We start from the raw sequence: 19,068 nt of genomic DNA, 5'->3' as shown, positions 1-19,068 counted from the left end.
GGCAACTTGTGGGCGTCCTCACATACAGTATTCGGCGGCTCAGTCACAGACAATAGAAAACAGGATATAAAGAAGATTTTACAGAATGCAAAAACAACGGCTAATGCTATAGAAATGTCATTAAAGATCATATTTAGCTATTGGGCAATATGTCAAGTGTTGAGTCTGTGAATATGTGAATGCAAGATATCATAAATAAAGAAGAAATAATAATAATAATCATCCTCTATATCAGTGTGTTCTCAGATGAATGGGAGGATTACAGAGAGAGGAAGGATGAGAGAGGGAGGAGAAACCAGACATATCTTCATACATTATCGTATATAAATAAACATATCTGTCAGCACCAAAAGATGCAAACACACACACACCAAAAAAGGAAGAGAGTTTGCTTTCAGGCTCCACTGGTGATACTAAATTTGAATCTGTTCCCTTTTTCCTCTACTGCTCAAGTGATCTCTCTTCTTTTTGTCTAAATGCCCTTAAAAGCAATATTGTGTTTTAAAAAAGCTTGTTGTCTTCATCTCTCTCTCTCTCGGTCTCTCTCTCTCTCTCTCCACTTTTCCAGGATGAGTTTGACAAGCTGCGTCCTCTGTGTTACACCAGTGCAGATGTGTTCCTGCTGTGCTTCAGCGTCGTTAGCCCTGCGTCCTTCCAAAACGTTCCTGAGAAGTGGGTCCCAGAGATCCGGAAACACGTCCCCTTTGCTCCGCTGGTCCTGGTCGGGACGCAGTGTGACCTCCGAGAAGATGTCAAGGTGTGGTCAATGTGCTCTGTGTAGCATGTTAACATACATAAATCAGTACTGCTATATTTCTGAGATATTATTATATATACTGTATATTGAGACCTCCAGTTACCTGCAGCCTTTTCAGAGTTGCCAGAAATCAGAGGGTTTGCCATAAGACTCAAAGGAAACTGCTTGACTGTACAACAAAAGAGGAGAGATGTTCTTCCAGCACAAACAGGAGAAAACTTACAGAGTTTCTTTCAGTGTTTGATGTGAAAGAATTTAAGGCCAAATTATACAAACTCTCCCAAAATGTTATTGTGATGAGAAACAGATAAAAAACACATGCATGAATCAACATTAAAGGGGGAGGAGGGATGAACGTCTACATCCTCGTACAATGGGAGACTAAATGCTTTATGAGAAATGTCTTAAGTTTGACAAACAAGACAAAATCACTTAAATAGAGGTTACAAGGTCTGAACGGCTATTATACTAATGTATGACATTATTCTGACAACAGGTCTTTTCACAGCAAACATTTTGACTTGTCGCAGCAGGAAAAAGCACAGGTGTTACTAATAAAATTTAACAATGGCTCAGTTCTATTCAAGTATCAACATACAGTGTAAATCAAACTTAAGTGATGACAGCGAACACAATACCAGGACCCTGAAGCTGAAGCAACTAAATGGAATTCAGCCCTCCTTAAATGTGTTATTTACTATTTATTCTACTTATATTTACTATTTATTATAGAGCTTTTCCTACTGGGACATGATACAATGTCTTATTGTGAAAAAGGTATTTTTAATTACAGTACATTTCCAGTTCAACCTAGTTTATATAGCACTTTAAATACAAGATAGTCAGTCCAAGTAAAAAGTGGAAAAAATGAAAGCCACACTATATAATGTCATATCAGGGTTGTCAGACATCTGTCAGTTCTCAAAGATATTATCAGTGTTTAACGTTGTGGAAAATATACAGTTAGCAGTTTTAGAGTAAATGATATTGATGCTCTGAGCTCTCACCGCCTCACTGAGTTGGATCTTTCTTACTATGTTGATGTCCAGTACCTCAGTTAAGCTAATACTCACATGTAAATCTTTTGTAATCTGGACAAATTTAACAATTCCAGCTTTTCATGAATTGCAATTAAAAGATTGTTTGTACAAAAATATCAATATTTAAACACTTTTAGGACGTTTCATAAGGTTTTTGTTGTGTATATGACTCAGTCCAATAATTGATGCAAGGAAATTTCAGCTGTTAAGAGGTTGAAGCAAATTATAAGATTTTGACTTTGCAGGATTCTGGCCAAATTTCTTAAAAATAACATCATCATCATTTATGATAAAACATCACAGGTGCATCTTTCCTGTGTTTCTTTAACTAATACTTAATTATTTTACTTATTCCAGAGAAGTGATCAAAGACAGTAGGTAACAAAGTGTCGTCTCCTCTCTTTAGGTTCTCATTGACCTGGCCAAGTACCGAGAGCGACCTGTGGACCCAGCGGACGCAAGGGACTGTGCGGTGGAGATTGGGGCTGTGGCTTACATGGAGTGCTCTTCCCTGACCCAAAAAAATCTGAAAGAAGTGTTTGACACGGCCATACTGGCCAGCCTGCAGAACCACAGCTCCCATAAGCCCCCAAGAGGGAAACAGAAACGTCGAAAAAAGCAAAGGCAGACACCTGACAAGATGAAGAGTTTATCCAAGTCATGGTGGAAAAGGTACTGCTGTGTGGCCTAAAGCAGACCTGCGATGGGTTTGGGTCTAAGACTCTGATCCTCTGCTGATTTTCTCCTGGTCTTCATTCAGCCTGGACTCTCTCTGGTTTTTCTTAAATGGAGCCTGATGTTGAGCAGGACCTCGACTGGAGGGTGGATGGGAAGCGAAGTAAGACTGTCGTGGATCTAAAATGTTTCAGTTTTTCTTTTTCTTTGGGGAGCGACGTGAGTCTCATCATGGATCAGATTCACCATACTGAGTCCAGCCTGGTTCTGCTCTGGTTCAACCTGCTCTGAAAACACAGCAGCACCGCTGTGTCATAGAATAAACCAGGTTGTTCTTTTAACATTTGGTCCTATTTGTAACCCATTGAACCCACTGCAGGAGGTCACTGTGTCACCCGGAATTAAGCTGGTATTAACTGGGACTTCTTTTGGACTAGCAGAACGATCTCTTCAAGTCATGGTGGAAGTGATAATGTTTTTTTAATGATTAAACTGGTCCACATTTGAACAGGAACAGAAACTTCTCATCTGTGTTTAACACATGAGTTGGATTTGTGTTTAGTCTGCTGTTCTGGTAAAAATCTTCCCTGTTTGTTAGGGATTTATGTAGCCTTGTTACAAAATGTAGCCTAGAAGGGAACTGCACCGTCTACAGACTACACTTGTTGTGACCTAATGAAACTGCATCTAAATTTACTCCTTTTTATAACTTGTTTCTAACTTTAGTTGAGTGTCTAATAGTCACGATTAGAGAGAACTGCTGACTGAAATAGTATAATAACTCTCTGACCAAACTGTGTCTTTATTTACACACCAACAGGAGAACGCATTTTGAATTTTGCGACCTAAACCAATTTGTTTCATCACCGGACATAAATATAGTCGGAACTTAGTCAACAAAGAGCTCATTTTTCATAAACAGCTAATAATTATATCCTGTCATTTTAGTCTGGATTTGTACTAGATACAGGATTAGATCTGGCGTGATTGTGAGTGTGGTTTTCATCATGTTCTGCCACAGTTTAGCCCAGACTGAAGCCAAGATAAGTTTAATGAGGCTCAGGCTTTGGTTATCCTCATATCAAATCTTGACTGGAACAGTTAATGCCAGTGTCTTTTTCCTCACAAGGATAATACGACACTGTTAAAATGTTCTTACTTTGGCAAAATGTCCAAAATCATTGGAAAATGAAACCTTCGAGCAGTATATGTTGAGCATCCAAGTGATAAAAATCCCAGCATTGTTCTGTTAGAACAAGTTTTCTCAAGAAGACGCAAACTGTATCGAGTCAGTGACCTACTTCAGGTTTTCATTGCTGGTAGTTTATCATCCTCATATGTCTTGTATGAACAGCTACAGTTTATGAGGTATTAATGTGGTTTGGTTAAATATAAATCTTTGTTCTGTGGTGGTGGATTGTTGGCACTTGATCTTAATTGGGAAGGAACATTTTGTTATTTTAATGTTTTGGTTTTTCTTCCCTCTTCATCACAATCATACTGTGTGCTTAAAGTAGTTTAAGATCAACTTATTCCACAAGCCACAACATTCTCAGTAGCCAAGTGACTATTGTTGAGGCTTATTTCCACACGCAACTGAGGACTAAAACAAAGAAAAACAAGGATATTCATGTAAACTGTTCAACCAGGAACATACGTCTGCAGGCACAAGTTGCAACGCTGGCAAAACCTTTACTGGTTTCAGATATTTTTGTGCTTGATGTGTGTTTGATTTATCTTTCCAGACACTTAAACAGCCTTAAGTGTGAGCACTTAACAGAATTAGATCAACCAAAGTGCTCCTTCATTTGTTTAAATTCACAAAATGGACTCTGTTTGTGAAGGTTTGCAAAATGATTTAGAGCAAACCGAAAAACAAACAAAGATGAGGTTTTTTTTTCTTAGCTTTTCAATGAAATTGTGTATCTAATACTGTGAAATTTGATTTATGTACATATTCAGTGAAATATTTTCTTAGTAGTTATGAACCACAGTTTGATTCGTCAGGTTTGTTGCTTTGCATTTGTTCCCTTTATCAAAAAATACGATCCTCTGCTTTATTAGAGTGGTAACATTGTTCATTTCTACCACTCTACATCCATACTGCTTTAACACCAGAGAGACATCATTGTCCATCCTATATCTACTGCTGCCGCCTCTCAAACAGATTCAGCTTTAAAGCAGAAATAAAGAGGCACACTGAAACACAAAACGTGTGGCTCTCACTCAGCTGCCGCACCTTCCTTTGTACATTGTAGTTACTGAACCAAGAACAAAAACACAATAATTTGTATGTTATTTCTCTACGGTGCCTACATCTGAATGGGTCTTTGTGTCAGAGTCACAGCAGCAGAAGTGAAAAAGGGTGCAACCGGTTTGCAGTCTGTAATGGATTCAAAGCAGCTCTGCCATGGTTTACTGCATGTGCAACATAATTAGTCGTATTGATCCGACATAAACACTAGAGGGATTGTTTCTGGTTATATTCCTGAAAAAAAAATCAAGGATAACCACGCTAAGGTTAAAGGATGAGGGACATCTGAACTTCGAAAGGAGCTGTAAACCCAGAGCTGACAGGACTCTCAGGATTTGGGTGAAAACTGTCCTCAAGAACTAAAAAAAAACAATTATTTCAAGCGTGTGGTTCAAAGTCAGTTCTCCTCTGGTGTGAAATAGAGCAAGCTGTTGATGTCCCTTCAAATTCAGTGGATTATAATTCATTGAAAGTTTGAACTGTACTGTGAAGTACATTTGGTGGATAAGAAATACTTCTTTTTTTTTGTAACTTTTAAGTTTATTCTAGCAAACTAAAAATTAAATAAAGACATTCACAGTTTTGGAATCCATCCTGTGTTTTCTTTAAAGTTAATGCAAACTAAAAGAAACTGCTCTATCATTAAGGAGGGATTGTATAATTATATCAATTAGTTATACACCCTCTTTAAAATTTTACCATTATGTTTAAAAGTCACCTAAAGCTTGATATTGGCACTAAAATTTGGTTTGTACGAGACCGAACAAACAAAAATGTCCTTGTTTAACACAAACTGATCGTCTGATGTCAGTTTCTACAATAAGACGTAGACTAATATGAGTATTTTGGTGTTTTCTCAGCCAAATCTAAAGACTTCATTAAAATAATATATCTCATCTTGTTATGTTGAGTTTAGGCCTCCGTGTAAAGTCTAGTTTGAAGACTGGCTGTTACTGGAGCTGTTTGGTAGTTTTCTGCTAAAGATGTTACAACTGCGAGTGAATGGGTTCACTGTGTCGATCTTTAACTCATGATAGTAAAAGCATTGTTTCTTCCGGGGGGAAAAGGCATAGTAAGTTGCTTGTCTTGCCGTTTGTGTGCAGTCTCGGCTGATGGTGGATTTAAGTAGGCTAAAGGTCACGCGGACCCTTATGATAGCTGGCATTTCCTCCGTCAGGTTTAATCAGTCTTCCCTACTTACATTCATGATTTATAGACAGCGTAGCGAGTTTCTCAGCACGCAGCAGGATGTGATCCGTGCCTGCAGTCATACTGAAAAAATATAAATCTGTGTTCATTTATTCCTGCTTAGATACATGAATAATAACATGAATGCTGTCTTTGTATGTTGCCGTTCAATCAATCAAACAAACAAATTGTATCTTGTTTCTGAGAGGCTTGTGTTTGTTTTGATTCTCTCCTCTTTATCTGTCCTGTGACACCTGATAAGTTAAACTTTAATCTTAACATGTTTTAACGTCTTTGTGGCTGCCGGTTGATCGGCAGTAGTGTATGTCCTGTATGATGATGTATGACTTTGTAACGTAGAACAGACGGGTCTCTGAAAGTGAACTAAAGTCAGTCAGAGAAGAGACGTTTTGGTAACTGTAGATGGAGTCCTGTGTGGTAAAGTTGGTGTTTTTGCTGAAGGTCAGACAGAAATGTTGTTGCTTTGTGTAAAGACTGAAAGTAAAATTGGATTTGCCGCTAAAGGACGGGTTCACAATACTTCAAGTCTGTCTTAAAACAACAGTCAGATGCCTTAAATGAACATTGAAAGACGTTTTCTTGATGTAATCATTCCTCCTGTTCATACTGACCGCTAGAAGATCTTCTCCAAATGTGCTTATAATGTAAGTGATGGGGGACAAATTTCACAGCCCTCGTTTTGAACTAAAATGTATTTAAAGGTTTATCTGAAGATAATAAGATGACTCAGTTGTCTCAGTTAATCGAATAAAGTGGGTATCTTTTTAGCAAAAAATTCCCTTTTTGTACCTCGACAGTGTTTTCCTGTTGAGCTTCGACTTCATTTGACTAATTTGTACGGCTGAAGCTTCACATTAGATTTAAATAAACTTTTAAATGTATTTTTCTCAAAACGAGGACTGTGGATTTTGTCCCCCATCACTAGCATTGAAAGCACATTATTGAGGGATCTTCTGATGGTCAGTATGAACAGGAGGAATGATTACAGCAAGAAAAACATGTTTCAATGTTCATCTGGGCGCCTGACTGTTGTTTTAGGACAGACTTGACAAATCATGAACCCATCCTTTAAGAAATTCACTGGTGGCTTGTGTGAGTATGACATTTGAAAAATACATACATGGTAACGGCAATAATGGCTTCAGTTATTGTGATTAATGTGGTGTTGAAAAGGGCTTTCACAATACCAAACATGTATTGAATCATAGACAGCTGTACTGCTGATTATCTGTACTGATCACACTGTATCACTCTATATCATTTGTTCCACATATGTACTGTAAATGTGTCAGATGTCATGGACCTGATTCCTTCTCACATGTGCAATTTGCCGCAGCGTTGTTGGAAGGAAAGTAAAGACGGACAACAATCCAGATCCAGTCTGAGTCGGGGTTATAAAATACAGCTGCTTCTGTATGTGAACGGCCTCTGTGGACTTTACTGGGCACTACATTCCCACACAGGCCTGATTGTTGATTGCACAATAATATCCCATCAAGCCCAGTGAGTTTAAACAAAACAAAAGACAAGCCAGGGGAAATGTGGGACATTCTTGAGATTGAATTGTTTTATTGAGGTTGATACCCCCTAAAGCACACCTGAGCTCATTCACATGGGACACCAGCTGAGAACTTTGCTTAGAGGAAACCAACCCGCTCCTCCTGTGTCAAACATCGCAGTGTTTTCATTATTCCTGCATGTAAAAACATTGTAACAGATAGTACGTGGCTGCGATCCGCTCACACTGACAGTTTAACTGTCAGTCAAAAGAGGATGTGTTTGTACAGAAGTTTTATACCCTGAGAAATAAAGAATATTTGCTATAAAACCTGCTGTGTTTTGTTGATTTTGAGGCTCAGTGCCCGGCAGTGGGATGGGGAATGTGTGTGTGTTTAAATATAACTCCTGGACGTGTGTGACCTCTCACCTCTGCCACGTCAAGAGAGCCTGCAGGCTGTAAATAAGACTTTGTTGCATTCATCGTATTTGTTTATTTCTGTGTCCGTTCATCAACACGATTTCACTGAATTTCACCAGGGAATTAGGCTCTAAATAACAGACAGTAACATGACGCAGATGCTGCAGGGCCCCTTGACAACGCATCGTTTGTGTGGTTGCCTGATTGAACATGTTTCTTCGTGTTGTTGTGGCTGAAATAATGTTTTGGATTTGCACCGTGTGCTTTGTGATAACCGAGTGCATCAACCACTATGTGCTCAGCTGATGCACATCAGGAGAGAAGGGGGTGAGATGTGGGCGATGTTTGGGGGCATAGACACACACACACACACACACACACACACACACACACACACAAAACAAGACAAGTCACACACACAGACGCCCACAGACAGTCATCCAACTTCAGGCGGGATCAGTGTAAACAGACTCGCTGCTTCCAGGCCCTCATGGTTATGCAACGGCTTTATTTTTATTTTGGCTGTCATGTGACAGTTAGTTAGTTGCTTGTCTCTGTTCTTAGAGGCAGCGTTTTGCCCCCCGAATTAACTCTGTCTGGGAAACAAACTCCTTCGCTGTATACCTGCCTGGAAACACTCAGTTTGTCGTGAGAAGGCTGACTTTGTTCTGGTGAGATCAGCTGCTCGGTGCGCTGAACACTGCCAGGTTCTGTTTGATGATATTATTCAGCTGTTACTCTCCGCAGGGAGCGAGCTGGACACTAACTGACACAAATTACAGCTTTTTTACAAGATTTTTAGTTTTGACACAATCCTTTTAAGACACAACCCAAATCTAATAAGGCCTGTAACAACTGATTATGTAATAACAGAATATTTAGTCAACATGTAATAAAATCTCCCTAGATGGGTTGTAAATCTAATCAGGTCTATTAATGAACCATGTAATTTCACCTCAGAGACACTTGAAACTGAATAAATGTTGGTGCGACCTGCACCTCTGTGGAAAACGTTTAAAAAGAAATGCAAGTAGATATAATGTCTGTGGTCCATTTTGCTGCTGCTTACATAAATATTTGAAATTATAATAATAATTAGATTTTTTTATATAGAAAATTATATCATGTTGTTTAAGTTTTGTACTTGTTTAGAATGATATATGTGGCTTTTTGTCTTTTTCAGACTCACAGTTATGAAGAAAGGTCACACCCAAATAGTGTAAAACCGCCAATTAATCTAATAACATGCAAAAATATTGCTCAATAATTGACATATTTATTCATTTAGACAGGTGTTTTCTTACTTAATATTATGATATTCAAACATAGAGAAACAAAAGAAGAAGACAGAGACACAGAGAGATATAACCTCAGAGAAAAATGTGTGACGTGTATTTAAATTTAGCTACTTATTGCTGCAAAATGTTACAGTCACATGGCTCCACAAGCTGCCAGCTCTTAGGGCACTGGTTTGAGGCTCGGTTCCAGTTCATTTTATAATTTTATAGCCTCTTTCTCTCTCTCCGTCTCAGTCTGTGTGTGTGTGTGTGTGTGTGTGTGTGTGTGTGTGTGTGTTTCATAACATAAAGAGGGGCCAGAGTGACATCAGTGCTGACTTTTAATCAAGCAGAGCTGAAATACAATCTCCACTTTTCTAACAAGCTATAAACCCAATCAATGTGTGTATGTGTGTGTGTGTGTGTGTGTGTGTGTGTCTGACAGCTGCTCTGTGTATGTGTGTGTGTGTGTGTGTGTGTGTGTGTGTTTGGAAAAAAAAAAGACAGTAGTTAAAAGAAAGCAAAGAAAAGAACATTAGAGAAAAGCGACAGATGGAGAGGAGGAGAGAGAAAAACACTAACAGATAAATAAACTAATAGAAAGTGACAGGAAGAATCTCCTGAACAGTTACAACATGTGAAGCAGCTCCTGCTTCATTAATCGTACTGAGAAGCTGCTTCTGCTTTGTGTTTCCTGTATATGTTCTTGTGTATGTTCTCTGGAGCTTCACAAGTTAAAACAGCTTGACTAACAGATTTTGAATCTTGAACTTATGAACATGAACAAAAATTGTCCTGTGAAGCAGATTTTTTTTTCTCCATTCATTCCTCTAAGACTTAAACTAACCTTTAACCACTTCATGCCTGACTCCGACCTCTACTCTAACCCAGTGGCAGACAGCAAGGTTGCCACCACACACACCTCTGCCTTTTGCGTCATTCTTTTCTTATGCAACATCCTCAGTATTAGTTGAATCTCATTTTTTGTCATCTCTTTACTATCTGGCTTAAAAATGCCCCAAACAGAAACTTCCAGTTGTTTTTCTGCTTTAAGTTGTTGGCTTTTTTCTTTCAAACAGGGAAACTTTTGTCACTATTATTTCTGCCCAGAAGACTATGAGGAGCTCATTTTTGATAATATACCAAACTTTTGTCAGTGAGAGAACCTTGATTGATACCTTTAATAACACCAGAGATTGGTTTATCTATCTAGGAGTTATTTAAAAAGAGATCTATAACTGGTACAATTTGGTGAAAATGAAAACCGACTTTTCTTTTATTTATGGCCCCCAACAAATAAATGTAATAAACTAAAACTTAACTGAACAACCATATATAAATCCTTAATGGCATGCTTGGCCACGCTGACACACTAGAACTCTTTTGGCTCTGCCTCTGGTCCGACCTTAACCGTGACCCTATAGACTAAATCTGAACCCTTGATAAATGATTTACTGTTAGGGGACCAGCTTTCTGCCCCAGAGTGGAGAAAAAATAACATGTACAGATTAATGTCCCACCCACATGATTAATATAGACACACAAACACACTGACTAACCAGATTCAAAAAGTCTGACACACACTCCTGGAATTTTTCCTGAACAAGTGAAACTGCTGATTGAATGGACTTTATCTCTGCTCTCTCACACACATTTCCTCTCCTTTCCTTCCTGTCCTCATCACTCTGTTTCTTCTCCTTTTTTTCCTGCCTCTATTTCAGTCTTGATCTCTCTTTCTCTCTGTCACTGCTCATCACAGCACCTCTACCTCTTTGTTTCTTGCTCTACATCTCTGCAGGTTGTCTATTTGAACAGCCTGGTGACGACCTGTGTGTGTGTGTGTGTATTTGTAGTATTTGCGATGGCATATGTGTTTGCATGTGTGTTCAAAGTTCACAGAGCGTGTCATGTGGCATTTATACGGTTGAGACACATACAGTTTACACCCCCACAACTCCTCGCCACAAACATCTCCCTCCTGTGGACTCCTGACGGCAGCTGACCGCTGCGTTTACATAAGCACATTACTGTAGATAACACAGCATACATCACAGTCAAGGTCAAGATGCTCTACACGTTCACATCCCTGTACACATGAATGAAGACAACATACAAATATCTTCATGGAATATGAGTAAACAGGGTGAGGTTTGGTATATACAATGTTTCTCAGATAATACAGACACCTCCCAGTGACTATACAGCATCAGAATGAAGACACAAGCTTATCTGAGCTATTGTAAACAGGATATACCGTTTTATATCGTTACATGTTTCATCTGACTTTGCCAAACTGGGCAGCATGAAAACAAGTTTAGTGAGGACTTGCAGTGTAGAGAGAATAGTGTTACTGTGTTTCTCGGGTAATAAGTGCATCAGATTTCATTAGCTACTCTTAATGTGTGCTTACTGGAAAAGATAAAAGCTCCCAGTAATGATGTCTTCATACTGAGGAGATTCTCTGTCTAATGTAGCAGCTCAGATTAAAGCGGGCATAGATTATAAATCACACTGTTACCTGAAATAACACCACAAAAACAAAGTCACCACCTACACTGAGGCTTTTACACTATTTTATTTGACATTTATCTTCATTTTTATAAAATATTAAGTATATAAAACACTGAATTTTCAAGTACATCACTGATCACAACTTGACAAACGGAATATTTCTGTGTGATATTTTGTGCTGTATTGTTTTGTATTTTGCTTACATCTGGCTAGAAAAGTAGTTTTATGTCATAATTGCATTTTCTACTTACATCTCAGACAATGCTGACTACTTTTAATCTAAAATGAAGACACATCTGTTTGCTGTGGCTTTTAATTCAATTGTAAAGCTGCACCTCATAATTTTTTATCCTTTAAGCTGCCTTTTTTATGTTACTTTACTTTAAAAAACATCAAATTTCATGTATTTTATCATTTTATTAATTTTATTTGCTTCTTTTAGTCTTGTTTTTATTTTTTTATTGTTCTTATTCCTGCTCTTATATTATTTTACATTATGTAAAGCACTTTGAATTTCCTTGTGTATGAAATGTGCTATATAAATAAACGTGCCTTACCTTGCAGTGTATAATAATATATTTTGCATTTTAGTTGCAGGACATTTGCAATTTCATTCAAAATGTTCTTTTTATAATCGTGGAGATGGGAAAATGTGGCTTTAGATATTTAATATGCCTCAACATTTACTTGATTTGCTCCTCAGTGTTCTTGAAACTTAAATATGATTAGATATGAGTTAAAAAAATTAAACATTAACAAAAACTGTTTAGGTAAATATAATTGAAATAATAAGCCTGCTTTTCACTTGAATCATTATTTAAACCATTAAACCAGCCTTGCTTTGATAAACCTATTTCTTTCACACTTTTAGGCTATTAAACCACAGTCTGACACTCAGTTTGTGAAGTTTGATTAGCACACCTGCTATAAGTTGGACAATGTGTCTAGTATTCACACTTACAGACTTTATCCATGGTAGCAGGAAAAGCACAGGTGTAAGTAATAACATTAATGACGGCTCAGGTCCATGAAGTTCCCTAATGAGTCTTTTGGCCCTGGAACTGGCTCACCTGAATGAAATGCAGCCATCGTTAATTACACCTTTTCCTGCTATGACAGGTCAAAATATTTGCTGTGAAAAAGGCTGGTTTCATTCACCCAGGTGAGTAATGAGAGTGGAAGAAAGCAAATATATCCAACAAAAATCTGCCTTCAAGCCACATAGACAGACTAGTGGTGCTCACATTAAAGCACTCAGACCAGCACACAGCATAAAGACTGGACCAGTCGGGGAACAGATGATGTGGAATGTAGTGACTGATAACTGCCCTCCACATAAACTAATGCTGAATGTGAATGAGGAGAGTCTGTGTAGGGAGACGACTCGGTCAGGTGATTAGCTGAGGTGAAACTCAGGAGAAATGACAACGAGAGGTGAGAACGTACAACAAAAAAAATGAATCAGGTGAACTATAAGTAGAATAGGAAAGACTGGAGGATGAAGCACCATGACGTTAATTAAATAAAGTTTATTTTAACTACAGAATTGTTAATATTTTCATCATCTGTCTCTCAAATTGGACGGTAAATTTATCATAGAAAGTTTGTTTGTTGTTTTTTATTTCTCTAAGTTTGAGTATTGAGTATTATGTAATAATAATGATAATAACTTTATTTGTATAGCACCTCATACATACATGTACTGTATATATGTTTAAATACTAAACATAATTGAGACACACATTATAAACATTTTGTGCCAGGGTTGTACACTTAATGATCTCACACACACACACTCACACACACACACACACACACACACACACACACACACACACACACACACACACACACACACACACACACACTTCTGGGAAACAGGGATTAGTAACTGATATTGAGAGGTGGGAGAAAGCAGCCTCCCTCTGTGGCCTCTTAAACCAGATGTAACCAGCTGGCACGCACACACACACACACACACACACACACACACACACACACACACACACACACACACAGTTCCCAGTGACCAGGCTCATGGCCAGAACTTTTGTCCTTTTCTCAACTGTGTGAGCTGAGAGAGAGAGAGAGGCCCAGTTTCAGCTGAGTTCAAAGACGCTGTTTCAATGCATCTCTTTCACCTCTGAATCTCTGTGGTGGAGGACGACGGCTCCATCAAGCTCTTTTACAGTCTTTTATTACATTCAGAACTGCTGTCTTCATGAGTCTTTATCTTCATATTAAAGGACTTGTTCACAATTTTTCAAGTCTGTCTTGAAACAATAGTCAGGTGCCCAAATGAAACAGGTTTTTCTTGCTGTAATCATCCCTCCTGTTCATACTGACCATTAAGAGATCCCTTCATGATGCACTTCCAATATAAGTGATGGGGGACAAAATCCACAGTCCTCCTTCTGTGCAAAAATGCATTTAAAAGTTTATCTGAAGCTAATATGAGGCTTCAGTTGCCCAAATTAGTCAAATCAAGTAAATATCTTTCAACGTTACAGTCTTTTTAGTGCTAAAGTGTTTCTTTTTGTTACTATACTTCCACCACAGCGCAACAGGGAAACACTGTCTGAGGAAACACAAAGAGGGAATTTGATGCTAAAAGACTAAATGTGGTAAATATCCACTTGATATGACTAACTCAGACTGTTGAAGCCTAATATAAGCTTCAGGTAAATTTTAAATGAATGTGTGGACACACCGTGGATTTTGGCCTCCATCACTTACATTAAAAGCACATTTGAAGGAGATCTTTTAATATCCAGTGTGTGTTCATATGGACACCTGACTGTTGTTTTATGACAGATCTCAAAAACCCTGAACCTATCCTTGAAAATAACAGACCGTTGAACTTTGCATAGAAAAACAGTAAAATTCACTGATAAAATGCAAAGAAAGTAGAAACCTGCAAGGAGGAGTGAAGGAGAGAGATATGGGGTGATGTGATGTGTGAAGGGTGTGCATGTCTGTTTGTTTAAGCTGAAACAGACGCAGTGGGGGAGAGGGAGGGTGTATGATGTGATGGTGAAGTAGTGGGGAGTCAGGGAGTCAGGTTCATCAGATAAAACCTCTATGAGTCATGGGAGGATTTCTCTGTATAAAATAGGCTGAGTCTTGATTATTGTAGAAATAAGAGATGAAATATTATGACAATTTTACCATAAAATGAACAAAGCTTTGTGCTGTAATTGTAATTTCCTGTACAGTACTAATAATGAGGCTGCCTTTATACAAAGTCTGGGTTACATGTCAAGTACAAGACAGCAAGATCCGGAGACCAGGCTTTGTTTTCAGTTGTTCACTATGAAACTAAAGCATCATCTGTGGCTGGGAGTTGCCTGTTTGAAAGCATCTGTAAAGGGAGTGGAAGTGAATGAGATACACTCTCTCTTTCGTACAGAAGAACAGTTGAAGTGCTCTTTAACGAAGCACTGAACCAGCTGGAAATCTCTTTCTGCTGCTGTAAATAAACAAATCGAGGGTTTTAGGGATACATTTGTTTAAGCCATGCTACAGGTGTGACTCTATGGGTGGCAGTGTCAGTCTGTCGGGTCGGTCTGGACTGAAATATCTCATAAAGTATTGGATGGATTGTCAGATTTCATACAAATATTCAGGCCCCCCAGAAGATGAAGCCTACTGACTGGACTTTTCCTCTGGTTTCTTGGTTTTAACTTATTATGTGAAATATTGCAACATTTACAGGATGTATTGGAACAAATGTTTGTACAGTATTCATGATCCCCAGAGGATGAATCCTAACTGACTTTTCCTCTAGCACCAGTTTTGGTTTTGAGTTAAATGTCTCATCAACTATTGGAGGGATTACCGTGTAATTTAGTACACATATTCATGTTCCCCTCAGGATGATTTATACTATCTTTGGTGATCCCTTGACTTTTCATTTGGCACCATCATTAGTCATTATTTACCACAATTTTACCACAATTATCTTGCACGTACAACTCCGAGGCTCCATAAGCCGCACATCTTTCAATTCTTACTCTGATTTGTAAGATCTGTGCCACACTGACGGTTTTGTTCACCTGCAGTTGTAGGCGTTTTCTTATTTTCGCCTGTTTTATTTTAGTGAAGCAGGAGAGTCAATGTCATTTTGTTTCTTTGATTGTATTATATTCATCATGTTTCTAGATAGATTTTGATATATGTGTTATGTTTGCCTTTGCCAAATCTTATCACTGCATCTTTTTTTTTATCACACATTGTAAATAAACACACCTGTTAAATCTCAGCAGTCTATCTCCGTGGCTGCTTGGGACTTGGGGAAGATGGAACTTTTTTATGTTGTGTCTCAGCATAACAGCCTTGCTTAAGATCCAGCTACGGTCACATGGTCTCAAATTAGAGAAATCTCAAGTAAAATCTTTATTTTTACTCTCAAAATTGCCTTAAAAAGGTTGCATTGACCAGCTTTTCATTGAACAATACTCTTTTGAGAATCTCAACATCTGAGTGCTGCCATATTATGCCCTGAATAAAACTGATCTTGTATTTTTCTTATTTTTGCTCATTAATAGTTGTAAAATGATGTGAAAATGTGTTATTAGTTCACTTTTCTTGGTTGAGTAATTATCATCGGTGGGTTCAGACCAGCAGTCATGAGATATTAGACAACAGTTCATATGATCCAGAGCTGAGTGCTACATATAGACCACAGCTGCTGTTACTGGGATGGTGGTTTTTCAGTCTAGTCACAAGATTATTCAGCTGTGGGGAGAAGCAAGATTTCTTCAATCACAAGATCTTCAGAGAATGTGCAAAACAGTCTATTTACAATGTAAAAATATGTCTCTTTTAGTAAAATGTTGTAAGTTTTAGCCTCGTTTCAGTCGTCTAGCAGTTTTGAGAGCGTGTCTCCCACTGCACAAAGCTTTCGTTTCACATACAACACTTGATTATAGCAGGAAGAAGCAGTCCTTCTATGCCATAATGCATGTGACAGCAGAACAGCAGCTCTTTCACTGACAGACTGCAGACATGTAGGTAACGGGAAGCTTTTACAGCAGCATTATCTCTGACTGCTCCATAATGAAACCTCACAGTCAAGAAATACTCTCAGTAACAGCTCTAAACGTCCTCAGGGTGGACGCTCACAGTAGTGTTCAAATTAGGTCGTGTTATACTTAAAGCTTTAGCCATCGTACACAGCCAATGTGTTATATTGAATGATAATGTGTACATTAGCTCCTCTAAAAGCATGCTCTTCCATCAATCAGTGCCACTAATAAGTTACAAGGCTCTGAATATAATTTAGAGAAAAAAACAGTTTTTTCTCAGAGAATTTCATGCGGCTGCAGCCTAAAATGTTTGTCTGGCAGTTTTTTCACCAGCAACCCGTGACCCCGTGACCTGCTCCATGACTACCTAAATAAATGTGATAAAGGAACATGGAAGAGAGAGAAAAGGCGTGACAGCACCATGTGTCAAAATGATTAGAGTCAAAGGGAAAGAAAACACAGTAAAGAGTTAGAGAGAAAAAAAGAAAAGGAAAATGAAAAATTATTTGAAATGTCTTTTTTTTCCTGAAAGGGAAAGAGCTAAATTTTACTGCAATAATCTACAGAGACTTCTCACATCAGTCTTGCAGAATAATCTATTTTCTTTGTTCTCAGTATATTTTGGCTAAAAACATGAATGAATACAGTTATCTATTTCTTTGCACTCCATCTTGTCAAGCTAAAAAAAAAACAAGCAAGTGTGTTGGTTTGCACATGTTGGAGCACCTGCTTTCTTTTTAAAAAGTTTTCTTTGCACATTTTGATACTTTTTCTCCTTGTCAGTATTTGTATTTGTGTCACTATTGTAATCCATCATGAAACCAAGCTGACCTCTGTTCTCCATGAGGAATGACAAACCTTTGTTTTGTGTTTCATACTCAAGAGATAGATTTTTTAAGACTCAAAGGGCTGTGCTTCAACACCAAGTGCATAACTTTCAAGTCAAAGGTTTCTTATGCAACACAGCTTCTAAACTCTTTGTAAATGGTTTTAAAAACACAACAGTCTCAAAATAGCAACAGTGATTTTGGCTCCAATACAGTTGCTTCTCATTTGATTTGATTTTATTTATAGACTCAAGACCATGAGGTGGGGCAATCTTCAAAAAGGCACCTAATTTACAGATCAATGTGGGCTGATTTGACCGCAATAACAAAATGAATTTCACATAAATTTGTGGTTTAAATAATACTTTGACAAGTACTTTTTGGGTTACTGTTACTGTAAAATGGAGCATCTGTTAGGTGAATACATTATAGTAGACTTAAGTAATACTGCGCTTCACTATGTGGATGAGAACAGATGTTTGAATAAGAAAAAGAAGATCAAGAAAACACAACAGAGAAAGCAGAACAAAGCAGAGATAAACTTCATGTTTGAGGGAAAAGGTCAAATTATACTGAATAAACACAAAAATGTAGTTGGTCTAACAGTTCGAGTCAGAAAGGAGGTAAATCTGTGGCAGAGAGAGACTGAAAGAACGAGACAGTGAAGAAATGTTTGGTGATGATGTCAGAGCAGCAGAATGTCCGCTGATCAGACAGCTGCTTGTTTCCATTTCTCTCTTATCTCTGACCGCACCCTGTGTGTGTGTGTGTGTGTTTGCCTACTGTACATGCTGATGTCCTGATATGTGTGTGTGCATGCTTCTCTGTGTGTGTGTGTGTGTGTGTGTGTGTGTACAGGTGTGTTTGTGAACGATCAGCTGTGTCTGTATTCCAGGTGTTGGAATGTGCTGCCCTGATGAACCCTGATGTAGATGAGTTAATGTTTAAAGTTAACATTTACAAGAAATACAGGACGTACGTGTATATTGAAAGTTATGTGTCTGCATGTGTGTGTGTCTGTGTTTATGTTTTACCATAAAAAGTGAAAAAATACCTAAATACACAGCATGTTATAACCATTATGTGCCATTTGTATCAGTGCCATAATAGTTAATTCTTTGAAATGACCGTAAAGATTCAATTCAATTCAATACAACTTTATTTATCAATGTAAGAGCAATAATACGCCGCAGCTTGCCACCCATATCAACTTACACACACAGCTGAAAGGAAAGAAACAAAAAATAATGTTAATGACAAAGCTTAAAACAATGCTATAAACTTTAAAAATATGTGGAATTGTTCAAATAAACACACAAATAAACAACTATAAATAGACATGTAAAAAGACATTTAATGATTTATCTTCTTTAGGAGATCACTCGTTTGGTAAGAAAAATGTCTCATATTCTATCCCCAACATGACTATAAAAACTCTCAGTCATCCACATCAAAAGATATCTCGTACCACTAAAACCAACTCAACTTCATTCTACATACTTTTATACAACATTAATACAGTGGTATGATCCACTAGTTTTAAAGCTATTTTATTACCGTCGTAGATCTCTTT

The 19,068-nt window shown here is 37.9% G+C and overlaps 1 protein-coding gene across 1 annotated transcript in view; it reads left to right on the top strand.

The window, feature by feature from the left end:
• Window positions 1-6,625, top strand: part of rhoua (ras homolog family member Ua) — an 8,602-nt gene extending 1,977 nt beyond the window's left edge. Inside the window, exons 3-4 of the mRNA XM_067592017.1 lie at window positions 569-757; window positions 2,204-6,625. Of these exons, the coding sequence (XP_067448118.1) occupies window positions 569-757; window positions 2,204-2,488 (474 nt within the window). The 3' untranslated portion in view covers window positions 2,489-6,625. The remainder of the gene's footprint in view (window positions 1-568; window positions 758-2,203) is intronic.
• The last annotated feature ends 12,443 nt before the right edge of the window (window positions 6,626-19,068 follow it).

This window comes from Thunnus thynnus, chromosome 1 (genome assembly GCF_963924715.1).
Source record: "Thunnus thynnus chromosome 1, fThuThy2.1, whole genome shotgun sequence".
In the NCBI taxonomy this organism is placed as follows: domain Eukaryota; kingdom Metazoa; phylum Chordata; class Actinopteri; order Scombriformes; family Scombridae; genus Thunnus; species Thunnus thynnus.
Note: the sequence above shows the minus strand (reverse complement) of the source record. Positions and strands in the feature narration are given on the sequence as shown.